The sequence below is a fragment of the Mustela lutreola genome, chromosome 11 (assembly GCF_030435805.1).
Source record: "Mustela lutreola isolate mMusLut2 chromosome 11, mMusLut2.pri, whole genome shotgun sequence".
Classification (NCBI taxonomy): Eukaryota; Metazoa; Chordata; class Mammalia; order Carnivora; family Mustelidae; genus Mustela; species Mustela lutreola.
The window spans coordinates 73,887,760-73,904,160 of record NC_081300.1 but is presented as its reverse complement, the minus strand read 5'-3'; the positions used below and the strand labels follow the sequence as shown (position 1 = coordinate 73,904,160).

The 16,401-nt window shown below is 45.6% G+C and overlaps 1 protein-coding gene across 8 annotated transcripts in view; it reads left to right on the top strand.

Moving 5' to 3' along the window:
- The window catches only part of SGSM1 (small G protein signaling modulator 1), an 88,331-nt gene that overhangs the window by 68,874 nt on the left and 3,056 nt on the right, over positions 1-16,401 (top strand). For 4 of the 8 annotated variants that reach the window (XM_059138889.1, XM_059138885.1, XM_059138887.1 and 1 more), the window contains 7 exons: positions 592-660; positions 2,467-3,057; positions 4,993-5,117; positions 7,019-7,101; positions 10,855-10,964; positions 12,948-13,044; positions 14,135-14,302. In XM_059138889.1, coding sequence (XP_058994872.1) covers positions 592-660; positions 2,467-3,057; positions 4,993-5,117; positions 7,019-7,101; positions 10,855-10,964; positions 12,948-13,044; positions 14,135-14,302 — 1,243 coding nt within the window. The remainder of the gene's footprint in view (positions 1-591; positions 661-2,466; positions 3,058-4,992; positions 5,118-7,018; positions 7,102-10,854; positions 10,965-12,947; positions 13,045-14,134; positions 14,303-16,401) is intronic. The other 4 variants (XM_059138892.1, XM_059138890.1, XM_059138886.1 and 1 more) reach the window with 2 other exon arrangements.

Below are 16,401 nucleotides of genomic sequence, written 5' to 3'. Positions count from 1 at the left end.
TGTCTGGGGTGACTGGGCTGTGATCCACATGTCCCATCCTCCAGCAGGCTGAGCTGGGCACATTCTCATCGTGAACACAGATTGTAAAGAGACAAAGTGAAAACGCACAAGGGCTGGTAAAAGCTCTGCCCTGTCGAGATTGCTAACATCCCACTGGCCAAAGTAGGTCACAGGGCCAAGCCCTGCATCCAGGTAGGCAGGAACTAGAAGTCATAGGGCAAAAGCTTATCGACAGGGGAATTACAAAAAAATCAAGCCATTCGTGCCAACCAGTCACATGGAGTTGAACTTAAATATTAGCCAGAAGTGTCAAGTACAAGGCAGTGAAAGGTAAGGTTTTCCAGTTGCAGGAGTGAGAGATGGGGTCTTGTGCCTTCTGTGGGTCCCCAAAGGCTCCAGGGAGCAGAGGGAGACCTCCCCCACTTCTCAGTGTGCAAATAGGAGGCTGGGCCCTGAGGGGACTTTCCCAAGTCAGGAATAGAAATGAGACCACACTTGAGGAATCCCTGCCTGAGCTGAGAGCAGGGCCCCCAGGGCCCCAGAGCCAGGATACAGCCTCACCCCTGTTCTCTTGGCCTCTTTTTCTATCAGTCTTCCCAGAGCTGCAGTTCCGGCCGCCAGCATGTCCGCCTGCAGAGTGACTCCAGCAGTGGCACACAGGTGACATTCTGGAGGCCCAGCCCCTTCCGCACCCTCCCCTTCCCGTCACCTACTCACTCCCTCCAACCTGGAGTAAAGGGATTGGGTGTCCATCACGTACAGGTCACTTAAGATTTTTAGCTTTTTATTTTATTTTATTTTTTTTTTTTTTTTTTTTTTAAAGATTTTATTTATTTATTTGTCAGAGAGAGAGTGAGCGAGAGCGAGTACAGGCAGACAGAGTGGAAGGCAGAGTCAGAGGGACAAGCAGGCCCCCTGCGGAGCAAGGAGCCCGATGCGGGACTCGATCCCAGGACGCTGGGATCATGACCTGAGCCGAAGGCAGCTGCTTAACCAACTGAGCCACCCAGGCGTCCCGATTTTTAGCTTTTTATACTAGCATTAAAAATGGAGTTTTTAGTTAACACAAGTAATATATGAATCTCTTCTCCCTGTAAAAAATTAAAATGTTTCAGAGAAAGCTTAAATTTGGCTTTGACCATTCCTAATCCCCACTCGCCCTCCCTAGAAATAGCATCATTTTCTGTGTGTCCTGTCAGCCCCCACTGCTTGCCTGTACATACGCAGAAATATGTATATGGTACATAAAGCATATATTGCAATGTTTGATAATTTTTGAAAATTTCTACATAAATGCCGTCGTATGTGTTGGTCCACAGCTTTCCATTTTATTCAGTGAAATGTTAACTCATCTCACTGGATATTAAATAAAAATGCAAAGCCTCACAAATATGCTTACTATGTCACCTTTTGCATAAAAAGAGGAAATATTAATATTAATATACCTATTTTCAAGAACAATGGATGAATAAGCCAGAAATGAATCAGAATCATTACCCACAGGAATCAGAGGAGGGCACAGGAAAAGAAACTACATTTCCATGAATATCCCTTATTTCCTAGTTCCAACTTTGGAGTTAGGTACGTTTTTTTGTTTTTTTTTTTTAAGATTTTATTTATTTATTTGACAGAGAGAAATCACAAGTAGGCAGAGAGGCAGGCAGAGAGAGAGAGAGGAGGAAGCAGGCTCCCTGCCGAGCAGAGAGCCCGATGCGGGACTCAATCCCAGGACCCTGAGATCATGACCTGAGCCGAAAGCAGCGGCTTAATCCACTGAGCTACCCAGGCACCCTGTTTTTTTTTTTTTTTTTTTTTTTTTTTTTACATAATTTAAAACAATTGAATCAAATTTTTAAAAACCAAAAATGTGATTTTAACAGTAAATCATGTTGCTGACCTAAACACAGTGAAGAGATAGTTCATGTTCCTTTGGAATGTGGTCTTATATCCTTGATAGGATATGACCTCAGGACACAACCAACCACAAATAAATACTCGAGATGGATCCTGGAGGCTTTTCCATAGTGGTTCACACATCTCTAACTACTTCTGGAAACTGATCCATAATAGCCAATCACGTGAATATACTATGCTGTTTTTAGTCTGGTTCCTTATGTTTTTAACTATTTTTTATGTAAAAAACTATGTACTTATAATTTTGTGTGATGAAAAGTACACTCCTTGCCACTTGAATGCCCTGGTGCTCCCTCCTCAGGCAATTTCAATGCTGCCTTATTTCTGGATTATTCCATGTGTTTCCATGCAATAGGCCACTTTTTAATTTTTCACAACAGGAACCCATATTATGCCTGGTTCCCTCCCCTACCCTTTTTTCTGGCTGTATAGTATTCCATGTGCATGTTCTGTATTTTAATGAGTCCCCTGCTGATGGAGATCTAGGTTGTTATGGAAGCAGTGTCCCAGTGGACATCCTTGTCTCTCCATTCTTGTGTTCCTCGTCTTCAGGTGTTTGAGTCTGTAGATGAAGTGGAACAGGTGGAGGCAGAAGGCAGGTTGGAGGAGAAACAGCCCAAGATCCCCAATGGGAGCCTGGCGAACGGCACCTGTTCCCCTGACTCTGGCCATCCCTCTTCCCATAACTTCTCCTCGGGCCTCTCGGAGCACTCGGAGCCCAGCCTGAGCACAGAAGACAGCGTCATGGACGCCCAGCGGAATACCCCCCTGGCGCGTAGACCCGGGGACAGCAGTGTGGATGATGGGCAGAGCAGTGAGGCCACCACCTCCCGAGATGAGGCCCCGCGCGAGGAGCTGGCTGTGCAGGACAGTCTGGAGAGCGACCTCCTTGCCAACGAGAGCATGGACGAGTTCATGTCCCTCACTGGCAGCATGGACGTGGCCCTGCCCGGGAAGGAGGGGGCCACCATGGAGCGCTGGGGGGGTGGTGAGGTGGAGAAGCACAGCCAGATGGACAGCGAAGACAACCTCTCAGAAGAGCCTGAGATGGAAAGTCTCTTTCCCGCCCTGGCTTCTCTGGCCGTGGCCACGTCCGCCAACAACGAGGCGTCACCTGTGTCTTCCAGTGGTGTCACTTACTCTGTAAGTCTCCAGGATTCTCCCGCACTTGGGTTTCTTACCTAACAGCTACAGGAGGGTGGGCGTGTCCCATGATCCTCATTTTCCCAGCAGGATCTCTGGTTTGTTACAATTTTCCTCAGCACAGAGGCTGCCCTGGAGAAGCCCCTTTGGGAGCCAAGACAAGAGCACAGGCTGTGCTGTTCCAGCTGTCCCAGGGTCAATCCCAACTGATACATGTCACTTTATCTCTCTGAGCCTCAGTTTCCCCATCAGTTGGGTACTTTCCCTCTTGGGCTGTTCTCAGAATTAGTGAATCCAGTCCTCCGTGCCCGACATGCAGTGAGCCCTCAGTCCATAGCAGCCTCAAGGATGAGCCGTTTGGCATACACTCAAGTCAGCATCTTAAATACTCAAGTTTGCTTTCTTGCCAGAAAATCCAAGCCAAAGGATGTCAACTGAGCAGGAGATTTCCTGAGCCAGGCGTGGTGTTTCCATTCCCTTTGAAGACTTTGTTATTTCTCTCTAAGATATGCATGCCCATAGTTGACAGAGTCAAACAGACAAGGCCGAATAAGGAAACCAGAAGTGCCCCCCACCTGCCACCATGGAGCTCTCCCCAGAGGCAATCACAATGACTTACTGTGCCCAAATTATCTGGCCTTTACCCCCACGTCTGCCAATAACATCCTTGTACTGCTACTTCTTGATCTTTTTTTTCCCTTTTTCTTCAATTCCAGACAGTCCACACCCACACCCCCACCCCACCAGGGGCACCTTCCCAGCTCCATCCATCCACTGCAGTTATAATAATTTTAGTTAAATGACTGTTTATGGTTCACACTAGGAAACATAATAATGTATATACCACGTAGGAAGCTGTATTTATTTTTTTCTTTCCCACAAAAAGTTTTGTTCCCCCGGATGCGTTTTCATTTCCTTGTCTCTGTTTTCCTTTCCTACATTTGCCGCATATAAATCATGGTTCATCCCCCCCCCACCCCCAACCCCAGCCTACAAACTCTGCCAGTGGTCTAAATCTCTCTTGGAACATTCAGACACGTGATGTTTTCTGTTCGTGTTTATGTTTTGAGAAGTCTCTCCAGTGGCCTTCCCTGGTCCACGGCTTCTGATGCACAGCTGTCATCTGGGATTTTTTTCTCCATCTTCACAGGGAGCTTACTTTTGCTTTCGGGTTACACACCTGTGTGCATTATAAACCTGATCTGAAACTCTTAATTATCCAGGGGGATATACTTTATGCTTCACTTGAGCCCTCTATTCAAGGCAGGCCGCTGTCCTTGAGACCCCAAATGTTAGTTTTTCTTCCAGGATTCCCTTACTGGGGATCCGGGTCCTTGGGGGTCCCACCTTAAATGCAGGAGAGTCTCTTATTCGATTCCTTGCCTTAGGGTACAAGGACCCCAAAACCATTCAACCCAAGCTTCTGTTTGCCCATTTGGAAGCTTCCTTCAAGACAAGAGCCAGATTTGGTATTTACTTACCTTTGTGGGTTAAATTTTGGCCTTGAAATGTTCCCATATTTTTCTTGCCATATCATTGCACCTTGTTTTCAGGCAGGGTCAAGTTTTCAGGCCAGAACCCGACTCCTGCTCGCTTCCTCCCTTCTTCCTGTCGGGTACTGGCGGGGGAGGGGGCACCTCCAGCTAGTTACGACCCTCATCCACTCAATGGGTAGTTAGTCTGTGCACCTTCCAGAGTTGTCTTGTTTCATTGAAGGGGGAAAAGCCAAAGAACTCTCATCATACGAAGTAAAAAGAGGCTTTCAGAGGCAACAACAGAAACAAAATGAAGCACCCACCTGGTCCTGGGAGAGGAGATGCTTTTCAGGGGCAGCAAGAGAGGGTGAGGAGGGCAGAGGGAGAACCTCTGGCATCCGACCTCTGGGAGGAGTGGAGGTGTAATCGTCCTTTCCTTCCCCTCCCCCGGGGCCTGCAGCCGGAGCTCCTGGATCTGTACACGGTGAACTTGCACCGCATCGAGAAGGATGTGCAGAGGTGTGACCGCAACTACTGGTACTTCACACCTGCCAATCTGGAGAAGCTGCGGAACATCATGTGCAGGTGGCTGAGGGGAGGAGGTCTGTGGGCGCGGCCAGGGATGGCAGACACGGGGCCCAGGGAACCCAGCCGGATGGCAGCCTCTGCCGCTGTCTCCTTGCCCACCTGTTTATGCCAGGCCACATTGACAGTAAGCTAACAACCAGAGCAATGATAACAACTGAGCATTTATTAAGCACTTACTGTATACCAGGCACTCCCCTGAGCCCCATACTAAGGCTGTTTTGCCTCGCCCACATAGCAAGGCTGTAGAGTCAACGCTACCCCATCTGCAGGGAAGGAAACAAAAGTGGATGGCTACCATACTGCTCAAGTCGCCCAGTGGGGTCAGTTGGCTGAACAGGAGCTCATACCCCTTTCTCTTAGGTTCTAGAATCTTGTCCTTTATTTCCTTAAGCCAAGACCTGGAGCTTCTTACTACTTTTCACTACATACTGAGTATCTTATTTCTTAAAATGTGGAAGTAACTCAGGCTTATTAAAAACATCTATCAGTCAGCAAATCCAGAAGTTCATAAGGTCTGAAGAGAAACTGCTTCTCTCTCCAGTCGTAACGCCCCCTCCGCTAAAAGAACTCTGCTGACAATTGAGTAAACATCCTCACGAGCCATCTGTGTATTATATGTGTAAAATAACACAATAGATCACATATATAATGTAATATAACACGCATGTGTATGTGTTTTAACTTTTTTATATTTTACCCATATGGGATTAATACTGGGTTTTCTACAACTTGCTTTATACATGTGAGAATGCATCCTGGCCATCTCTCCATGCTACTCTAACTCAGGAGCTCACAAACTAGTAGTATAACCCACAGGCCAAATCCAACCCACCCCCATTTTGTAAATAAATTAGAATTCATCCATGCCCATTTGTTCATGTAGTATCTGTGACTGCTTCTGCAGAATTGAGTAGTTCAGACAGAGCACATATGGCATGCAAAGCAGCAAATAATTATTATCTGGATCTCTCAGGAAAGGGTTGCCAACCCTTGTTCTAACACATTTTTATTAATAAGTACTATCTCTTAACTATTCAATTTTGCACTCTCCTGAGCAATCATTCTCTCTCAAAACTGAGTTGAGGAGATAAAAATATAAGGAACTTTAATACAGTAAAATGAAGAGGTACTGGGGAAGAAAGGATAGACCAGCTTTTTCTGGGGTATGGCCTTGGGAGAAAACATGGAAGGCTTCACAGGAGGTGACATTCAAGATGGCCTTTGGCAAAATTAGGAGAAACTCAAGAAACCACTTGGCTTTGAGGTGAGGCTTCCTGGGTTCAAATCCTGCCTCTGCCATTTATTAGCAGGTGTATGATTCTATGCATGTTACTGATGTCTCTGGGCCTCAGTCTCCTCATCTGTAAAATGGGATATGATAATACCTTTCTCATACAATTATTTTGATAACTTCATGGTTATCACATGCATGTGTATGTGGCTGAGTATACAGTAAATGCTCAGTAAATATTAGTTCTTATTATTAAGGGGCAGATGGGAACCCCAAGTACGGAACAGCTAGGGCAAAGCACAGGGGTGTGAATGTGTGCCAGAGAGGAGAAAGTACCAGGAGGTCATGGCGGGGACACAAAGATGGATTGGGGGATGACGCTGAATGCCTTGTACCCCCAGTGATGGAGTTTGCTTATCGTCTTGTCACAGCGGGGAACCTGCGAGCATGTGGAGTTTTGAGTTGAGATTTAGGAAGGCCATTGTGGTGGCTGAGAATAAGATGTTTGAAGAGTGTCAGATGGAGACAGGGGATGCAGGTGGGACCTCAATGAGTGAGTGGTCGAGGTGAGAGATGGAGGACCATGCCAGGGAGGAGGGAGAGAACTAGTGGGTTGGAGAGATGGGTCACAAATGCCATCCTTGGGCCCCTGGTCTCTCTCTTGTAGCTACATCTGGCAGCACATTGAGACCGGCTATGTCCAGGGCATGTGTGATCTCCTGGCTCCACTGCTGGTCATCCTGGATGACGGTGAGTATGTCCTCCCCACTCCATGTCCAGGGGTGCAAATTTTCTTCCTACTGCAGGGGAGGGGAGGGTAACCTCATTTTGTGACTCCACGGAATGGGTCAGTGCAGGTGCTCAGAGGACCTGTTGGTGAACACACCAAGGTCCCAGTGAAATAAAAAGTCTTCTTGTTCCATATTAGCCAACACTTACTGCCAGGTGCCCAACACCCAGCCAGGCCTTTCCTAGCGACTGATTGTACAAATGTGAATGCGGACAAAGACAAACCCAGGCCCAGGTGTCTTCACGGTGAATCTACCGAACACTTAAAAAAGAAATAATAGCAATCTTTCACAAACTCTTCCAAAAGATAGAATAGGAGGGAATGCTTCCCAACTCATTCTGTAAGACCATTCCTTATATGAGGACCCATCAGTACCTTGATACCAATACCAGACAAAGACATCACAAGAAAAGAAAACTACAGACTGATGTCCTTTATGACTATAAAGATAAAAATCCTCCACAAAACACTTACAAACTGAATCCAGCAAAATATAACAGGACTATATATACCGTGACCAAGAGACACATAACTCATCATATGCAGACTGGTTTAATGAACGAAAATCAATCAGTGCAATTCACTATCTTAATAGAATAAAGGACAAAAATGACACAGTTGTCTTCATTGACGACAAAGTGGCATTTGGCCAAATCTCACACTATCTCATGTTAAAAATACTCAACAAACTAGGAATAGAAGGAAACTTCCTAAACGTGATAAAAGGCATGTAAGAAAAACCTACAGCTAATTCATATTAATGGTGAAAGACTGAATGCTTTTCTCCTACAATCAGGAAAAAGACAAGGATGTCCACTTTTTTTTTTTTTTTTAAGATTTTTATTTATTTATTTGACAGAGGGAGATCGCAGGTAGGCAGAGAGAGAGAGAGGAGGAAGCAGGCTCCCTACGGAGCAGAGAGCCAGATGTGGGGCTCAATCCCAGCACCCTGGGATCATGACCTGAGCCAAAAGTAGAGGCTTTAATCCACTGAGCCACCCAGGTGCCCCTAGGATGTCCACTTTTACTACAAAAGGTTCTAGACAGGACAATTAGGGAAGCAAAAGAAATAAAAGGTAGCTGTACTGGAAAGGAAGTAAAGTTGTCTACTTGCAGATGATGTGATTTTTGCATATAGTAATCCCAAGGAATAAGAAAAAAGTATTGGCAGGGAGCCTGGGTGGCTCAATCTGTTAGCATCTGACTCTTGATTTTGATTCAGGTCATGATCTCAGCGTTGTAAGATCGAGCTCCATGTCAGGCTCTATGCTGGATCCTTTCTCTCCCTCTCGCACTGTCCCCCCAACAAAAAAAGTATTGGAGCTAATTTTAAAAGTTCAACAAGGTTGTGACATACAAGATACATATACAAAAGTCAGTTGCACTTATGTACACTTGCATTCAACAATCCAAAAGCAAAATGAGGAAGACAGTTCCAATTGTAAGAGCATCTAAAAGAAGATATTTATGAATAAATTTAACAGAAGAAGTGGAAGATTTACAAGTTCAATTCCAGATCACTATGATACAGCAAATATTGCATTAAAGCGAGTCAAATTAATTTTTTCTTTTCCCAACACACATGCAAATTGTGTTTGCGCTACACTGTAGTCTGTTCAGTGTGTAATAGCATTATGTCTAAAAAAATAATGTATATACCTTAATTTAAAAATACCTTTTTTAAAAAAATATTTATTGGGGCACCTGGATGGCTCAGTGGATTAAGCCTCTGCCTTCAGTTCAGGTTATGATCTCAGGGTCCTGGGATTGAGCCTTGCATCTGGCTCTCTACTCAGCAGGGAGCCTGCTTCCCGCCCTCCCACCTCCCGCTGCCTACCTCTGCCTACTTGAGATCTCTGTCAAATAAATAAATAAAATCTTTTGGGCGCCTGGGTGGCTCAGTGGGTTCAGCCGCTGCCTTCGGCTCGGGTCATGATCTCAGGGTTCTGGGATCGAGTCCCGCATCGGGCTCTCTGCTCGGCAGGGGGTCTGCTTCCTCCTCTCTCTCTCTCTGCCTGCCTCTCTGCCTACTTGTGATCTCTCTCTGTCAAATAAATAAATGAAATCTTTAAAAATAAATAAATAAATAAAATCTTTTAAAGAAAAGATTTTTTTATTTACTTGACAGAGAGAGAGATCACAAGTAGGTAGAGAGGCAGACAGAGAGAGAAGGGAAGCGGCTCCCTGCTAAGCAGAGAGCCCAGTGCGGGTCTCTATCCCAAATCCTGAGACCATGACTTGAGCTGAAGGCAGAGGCCCAACATACTGAGCCACCCAGGCACCCCTAAAAACACCTTTTTGATAAAAAATTACTAACCATTATCTGAGCTATTGTCAATTCATAATCATTGATTACAGATCACCATAACAGATATAATAATAATGAAAATGACTGAAACATTGCTAGAATTACCAAAATGTGATGCAGAGACATGAAGGGAGCAAATTCTGTTGGAAAAATGATGCTGGTAGATAGACTTCCTTGATGCAGGGTTGCCACAGACTTTCAATTTGTTTAAAAAAAAAAAAAAAGCAATATCAGAAAAGTATAATAAAACAAAGTATGCCTGTATACCAAAACTGTACAACATTGTTAACAAAATTTAAGAGCTAGGGGTGCCTGGGTGGCTCATTCAGTTAAGTGTCTGCCTTTGGCTCAGGTCATGAACTCAAGGTCCTGGGATCGAGCCCTGCATCAGGCTCTCTGTTCAGCAAGTAGTCTCCTTCCTCCTTTCTCTCTGCCTACTTGTGAGCTCTCTCTCTCTCTGTCAAATAAATACATAAAATCTTTAAAAATAAATAAAACGGTGAGTTTTCTGTGGTGTGAATCTCCATAAGGCTGTTAAAAAATGAGGAGCATAACGCCACACTCCCTAGACAAGAGCTGTGCATTGTGACTTCCTTCCCAGAAGTTCAGTGTAGAAGCAGGTGCAGGCAAGAAAGAAACGCTGTGGTGAAGAGACCTGACAAATTCTGCGACAGCAAGGTGACTGAAATTAACGTTACCATTCTTAAGTCATGTGGGTAGCAGGTGCCTTTGGCAACACAATCTGATTAAAATGGCCTATTACCAAAAAAAAAAAAAAAAAGGAAAAAGGGGCGCCTGGGTGAAGCCTCTGTCTTTAGCTCGGGTCATGATCTCGGGGTCCTGGGATCCTGCCCGCTTCGGGCTCTCTGCTCAGCAGGGAGCCTGCTTCCTCCCTCTCTCTCTGCCTGCCTCTCTGCCTACTTGTGATCTCTGTCTGTCAAATAAATAAATAAAATCTTAAAAAATAAATAAGTATAATTAAATAAGATAAAATGGCCTGTTACCCATGTGGCCCTTCTCCCAATAACCCCAAATCCCAGTTTCATCGTGAGAAAAACATCAGACAAATTCCAATAGAGAAGCCTCCCGTAGAATACATGGCAACTGCCCTTGCAACTTCCAAGGTCATGAGAAACAGTCCTGGCCAAAAAGAGCCCTGAGAGAGAGGAGACCTGTATGTGCTAAAAGAAAGGCTATTCAACCCCTCACGGGTAGAAAGCATGTGGTTAAGACTAAAGAACATTCCCTCAAGTGGGATACACTGGCTCTCCCTTGTCTGTGTGTTTCTCCTCTGGCTTTGGACCTCATGAACCAGCTTGGGGCCTTTGACCTTGGGATCACCTTGGGAGCTTGGGTTTCTTGGGCAGTGGCAGAGGTGACCATTTCTCCTGTGCTCTTTCCCCAGAGGCCCTTGCCTTCAGCTGCTTCACGGAGCTGATGAAGCGAATGAACCAGAACTTCCCCCACGGAGGTGCCATGGATACGCACTTTGCCAACATGAGGTCGCTGATCCAGGTATGACCGGTCCTATTCAATCATATAGCCCTCAGCCCAGAGCTCCCTTCATCAACAGACCAGCCACATGTAGTCTAACTCAGTTCAGTTCGTTCTGACTCCATTAGCTCAGATCAACGCCTTCATTCTGTCTCACTGAGCCAGGCCCCATGGCTACATAATGAACAAGATGTGGCTCTGCCCCTTAAAAAGATGTTTACTTGTCAGGGAAATAAATACAGATCAAAACCACACTGAGATACCACCTTACACTGGTCAGAATGGCCAAAACTAACCAGTTGGAAAACAACAGGTGTTGGCAAGGATGTGGAGAAAGGGGAACCCTCCCATACTGTTGTTGGGAATGTAAGCTGGTGCAACCACTCTGGAAAACAGCATGGAGGGTCCAAGAAGTTAAAAATAGAGCTACCTTATTATCCAGCAATTGCACTACTGGGTATTTACCCAAAGATACAAATGTAGTGATCCAAAGGGGCACATACATCCACATGTTTGTAGCAGCAATGTCCACAATAGCCAAACTATGGAAAGAACCTACATGTCCATCAAGAGATGAATGGATAAAGATGTGGTATATATATATATAATGGAATATTATGCAACCATCAAAAAACCGAAATCTTGCCATTTGCAATGACATGGGTAGAACAAGAGGGTATTATGCTAAGCAAAATAAGTCAATCAGAGAAAGACAATTTATACATCTCACTCGTATGGAATTTAAGACACAAAACAGAGAATCATAGGGAAAGGCCGGAAATAATAAAACAAGATGAAATCAAAGAGGGGAACAAACTGTAAGAGACTCCTTAATCATAGGAAACAAACTGAGGGTTGCTGTAGGGGAGGGGATGGAGGGATGGGGTAACTGGGTGATGGGGATTAAGAGGGCACTTGATGTAATGAGCACTGGGTGTTATATAAGACTGATGAATCACTGACCTTTGCCTCTGAAAATAATAATGCACTATATGTTAATTAATTGAATTTAACCAAAAAAATAGATGTTTGCTTGTATTGGTCCTTTTCCTCAAAGTAACATCTGGGTATATTTCTCACACACACACACAGCTTTATTGAGATATAATTCACATACCATGCCGTTTACCCTTTCTAAATATACAAAATCTAGCATAATTACAGTGGTGAAACCATCACGAATTTCAGAATATCTTCAGCACCCCAAAAAGAAACCCCAGGAACCACAGTAACATCTGTTCCTCTCCCCAGCTCCCGGCAACCGCTAGTCGACTCTCTGTCTCCGTATGGCCGATTCCGGTCATTTCATAGAAATGCAGTAACAGAACACGTGGCCTCCTGTGTCTGGCTGCTTTCACTCAGTGGCGAGTTTTTAGGGTCCATCCATGGGGTAGCAGGTGTTGGGAAGCCGTGCCCTTTCTATTGCCAAACGATGCCCCATGGGGGCTTTGCCACATTTTGTGTATGCAACCATTCACTGATGGACCCTTGGGTTGTTTCTCCTCTTGGGCTGTTGGGAATTGTTTCTCCTCTTGGGCTCTTGGGAATTGTGCTGCTATGAACATTCGTGTCCAGGTTTCACATGGCCATCCATCTGCATGTCTCTTGGTGACATCCATGGCAGTGACCTCACAGCCACCAACAGGGCCTCCGGTTTCTCCCCACCCCTACAAACGCTTCATTGTCTGTCCTTTTGATTCTCCATTCTTGTCCTAGAGGGTGTGAAGGGGTATCTCCTTAGAGTTTTGATTTGCATTTTCCTGACGAATTTGCTGAACCTCTCTCATGGGTTTTATAGTTTATTTGCATCTCTTCTTTGGAGAAACCTTCTGAGTTGACCTGAGCTGGGTAGGTTTTCATTTCAAATCTTTAGTCCATTGTTTAACTCCTCCTGGTCGTAAGGGCTGTATGGTGTCGGGTGAGGGGGTCATCCTCTATTCAGGGGATCCCTGTCGGCCAGCCACTTCCCAGGAGGCTGATGCTAGCCTTCTCTCCTGTGGGCAGATTCTGGACTCAGAGCTCTTTGAGCTGATGCATCAGAATGGGGACTACACCCACTTCTACTTCTGCTACCGCTGGTTCCTGCTGGATTTCAAGCGAGGTACTAACTTCAAACCGGGGCATTGTTCCCAGGCTCTTTGCAGCAGAACCTCAGGGGAAGAAAAGGACCATGGAGGAGACTCTGGGGGTGTCGGAACACAGCCAGACAAAGAGAGGAACACCCGTTTATCGAGTTCTGACTATTGGCTCACGTGCCCTGGTTTGCAATGACACTACTCTATAGATGTGGTTACATATGAGGAAACTAAGGCGAAGAATCTAATTCCAATGTAGGACCAGTGGAGGCAGGAGTTTAGGCCCCCTCTGTCCACCTCCTAAGCCCAGTTAGTTCCCTTCCATTCTGTTATGCTGCTTATCGGAGGCAAGGCACCCCTTGCCCCATGTGGCATGTGTCCTGTGTGACTTAGAAATGGGGTATAGCCCAGCTCCCTGGTACTTTGCAAAGTGGGGGTAATGCTCCCCTGCAGGGAAGTGTTAATAAACATGTGATAACATGTTCGTTACATGTAATCGACATGTAACAATATGCCAGGCAGTGTGCTGAGCCATTTCTATGTATTTTCTCCTCAAGCCTCACCCCACTTAAAACAGAGGAGGAGAGGGAGAAGCTGGTGGAGGGGAAGTGACTAGCCCAAGGTCACCTTGGGGCCGGATTCAAACTGAGTTGACTGGACACCAGAACCCTTGCTCTCCACCATTGCTCTCTCTTGTTTCTTGACCAGCGCCAGAGCCAGCAGCCAGCTCTGCCTATGTGCAGAAGCAAGGGGATACCTCGTGCGTGCCAGAGGAGATGTAAGGTGCAGGCAGAAAGGGGAATGCCAGTCAAGGGGTAGAGCAGGGACAGGTCAGTGTAAATCAAACCTGACCATGCTCAGTTCCTTCCCTCACAGCAGCTGGAAACTTACAACCCCCCCAATCCACATAGCCTTCTCTACAGATAGGGAAACTGGGTCTTCTCATGGTCAAGGGGCAGAGTGCAGGTTTCCTACCTCCTGACCTGAGCTCTGTCTGCTGCATAAGGACAGAAGCACAGGGCGCAGGTGGCCTGGGATTTTCCCAGAGGGAGGGTGGCACCTGGAGCTCCGTGGCTGACCCTTTCCCCACGCATGTGCGTGCTGGTGTGTTGGTAGAACTCATCTATGATGACGTCTTCTCTGTCTGGGAGACCATTTGGGCAGCCAAACACGTCTCATCCGCCCACTATGTCCTCTTCATCGCACTGGCTCTGGTGGAGGTCTACCGGGACATCATCTTGGAGAACAATATGGACTTCACGGACATCATCAAATTCTTTAACGGTACCCACATGACCAGGGTGTCATCTGAGGCATATGGGCTTCTGACGGGCCCCTTTCTGGGGCCTCAGAGGGTGGGAGATGCATTGAGATTGACACGTGGTGGAGGGGATAAGGTGGGGCTAAGGGTTTCCATCAGCTTCTTCTGTCTATTTCCAGATGGACGAGTTGACATCTTGTAACATGGAGAATGCGATTTTCTCAGGAATCTAGCAGAAGGAGCAGGGATGTTGAAATCAAGCTCAGGGCGAACCCTGGCTCTGCCACTAACCAGCTGTGCCCATGGATATAAGTCACTTCCCCTCTTTCTAAGCGTCTCTTCCTCATCTGTAAAATGGGGTCAAAGTGTCTGCTTTGGAGGGTTGATGGGCCCAAAAGCAGCTCTAGGAAGGCATTTGAAGTGATGTGAGACAGGCACAGTCTTTGAAATCAAACAACTATGGATTCTGTTCCCAGCCACCTGGGAGCTATGTGACCTTGGGCAAGTGACTTGCTGTCTCTGGACTCCAGATTCCTTGTGGGGCAGGGGGTGGAGAATGGTACTTACCCCTCCCTCACAGAGATGTTGGGACAGTTAATGAGACAACATGGACAAACTCAATCACACTGATACGCAGCTCATCTGAGGGGCCCAGAGCTGGAAGCTCTTGCTCCTATTATCACTATTTAAACGTTTTTTTAAAACCTAGAGGTGATTTTGGAAAAAAAAAAAAAAAAGCAAAAGAAGAAGAAGAAAAAAAAAAAACCTTTAACCTTACCCCAGAAACATTATTACTTTTTTCTTTTCTTTTTCTTTTTTTTTTTTTAAAGATTTATTTATTTATTCATTTGACAGACAGAGATCACAAGTAGGCAGAGAGCAGACAGAGAGAGAGGGAGAAGCAGGCTCCCTGCCGAGCAGAGAGCCCGATGCGGGGCTTGATCCCAGGACACTGGGATCATGACTTGAGCCGAAAGCAGAGGCTTTAACCCACTGAGCCACCCAGGCGCCTCTTAAGATTTTCTTTTTAAGTAATCTCTACACCCAACCTGGGGATGGAACTCACATCCCCAAGATCAAGAGTTACACACTCTGGGGCACCTGGGTGGCTCAGTTGGTGAAGTGTCTACCTTTGGTTTGGGTCATAATCTCAGGGTCCTGGAATTGAGCCCCACATCAGGCTCCCTGCCTCTCCCTCTGCCCCTCCCCACTCTTGTGTTCTTTCTTGTGCTTGCTTGCTCTCTCTCTGTCAGGTAAATAAATCTTTAAAAAAAATGAAATAAAAAAATAAAAATAAATAAAAAGAATTTACATGCTCTCGTGACTGAGCCAGTCAGGCATCCCGGAGACATTATTTCATTTTTATTTTTAAAACAAACATTTTATTTTGGAATAACTAGATTTAAAGGAAAGCTGAAAAGATAGTACAGAGGGTTCTTGCTACCCTCCACCCAGGCATCCCTAATGTCTCTACATTAACCTGATCCTAGAACATTTGTCACAACTAAGAAGTTAACATCGGCACATTATTTTTAAACTGTAAATTTTATTTGATTTTGCCTATTTTTGTTTAAGATTTTTAGTATTTGAGAGAGAGGGAAAGAGCACGAGGAGGGGAAGCTGCAGAGGGAGACACAGACTCTCCACGGAGCACAGAGCCCAACACAGAGCTCGATCCCAGGACCCTGAGATCATGACCTGAGCTGAAGCAGATGCTTAACCCACTGAGCCACCCAGGTGCCCCTGGCTTGGTTTTTAGATGATGCCTTTTTTCTGCTCCAGCATCCAACCCAAGAAACCACGTGGCATTTAATGGGTTCATTAATAAATCTTTCTTCCCCATCCCATCTTTTCCACAGTCAAAAGAAAATATTTTTATTTCACTCTTAAATAACTGTAACAATTAATGGGATGTGTGCCCCTGTTGGGCTTGTGTAGCTTCTCAAACCTTAGAACTAGATTGGACACCAGTAACTTCCTTTATTTCTTATTCCACTGTGATTTTCACATTCTTTTGCTTTTTCTCAAACTTGCTTTCTTCAACTGCTTGCAGAAAACCTAGTGTTGCAAAGATATAAAGTCATTGATGGGAATGTAGTCCAGTTTGTGACCTCCCTTGTAC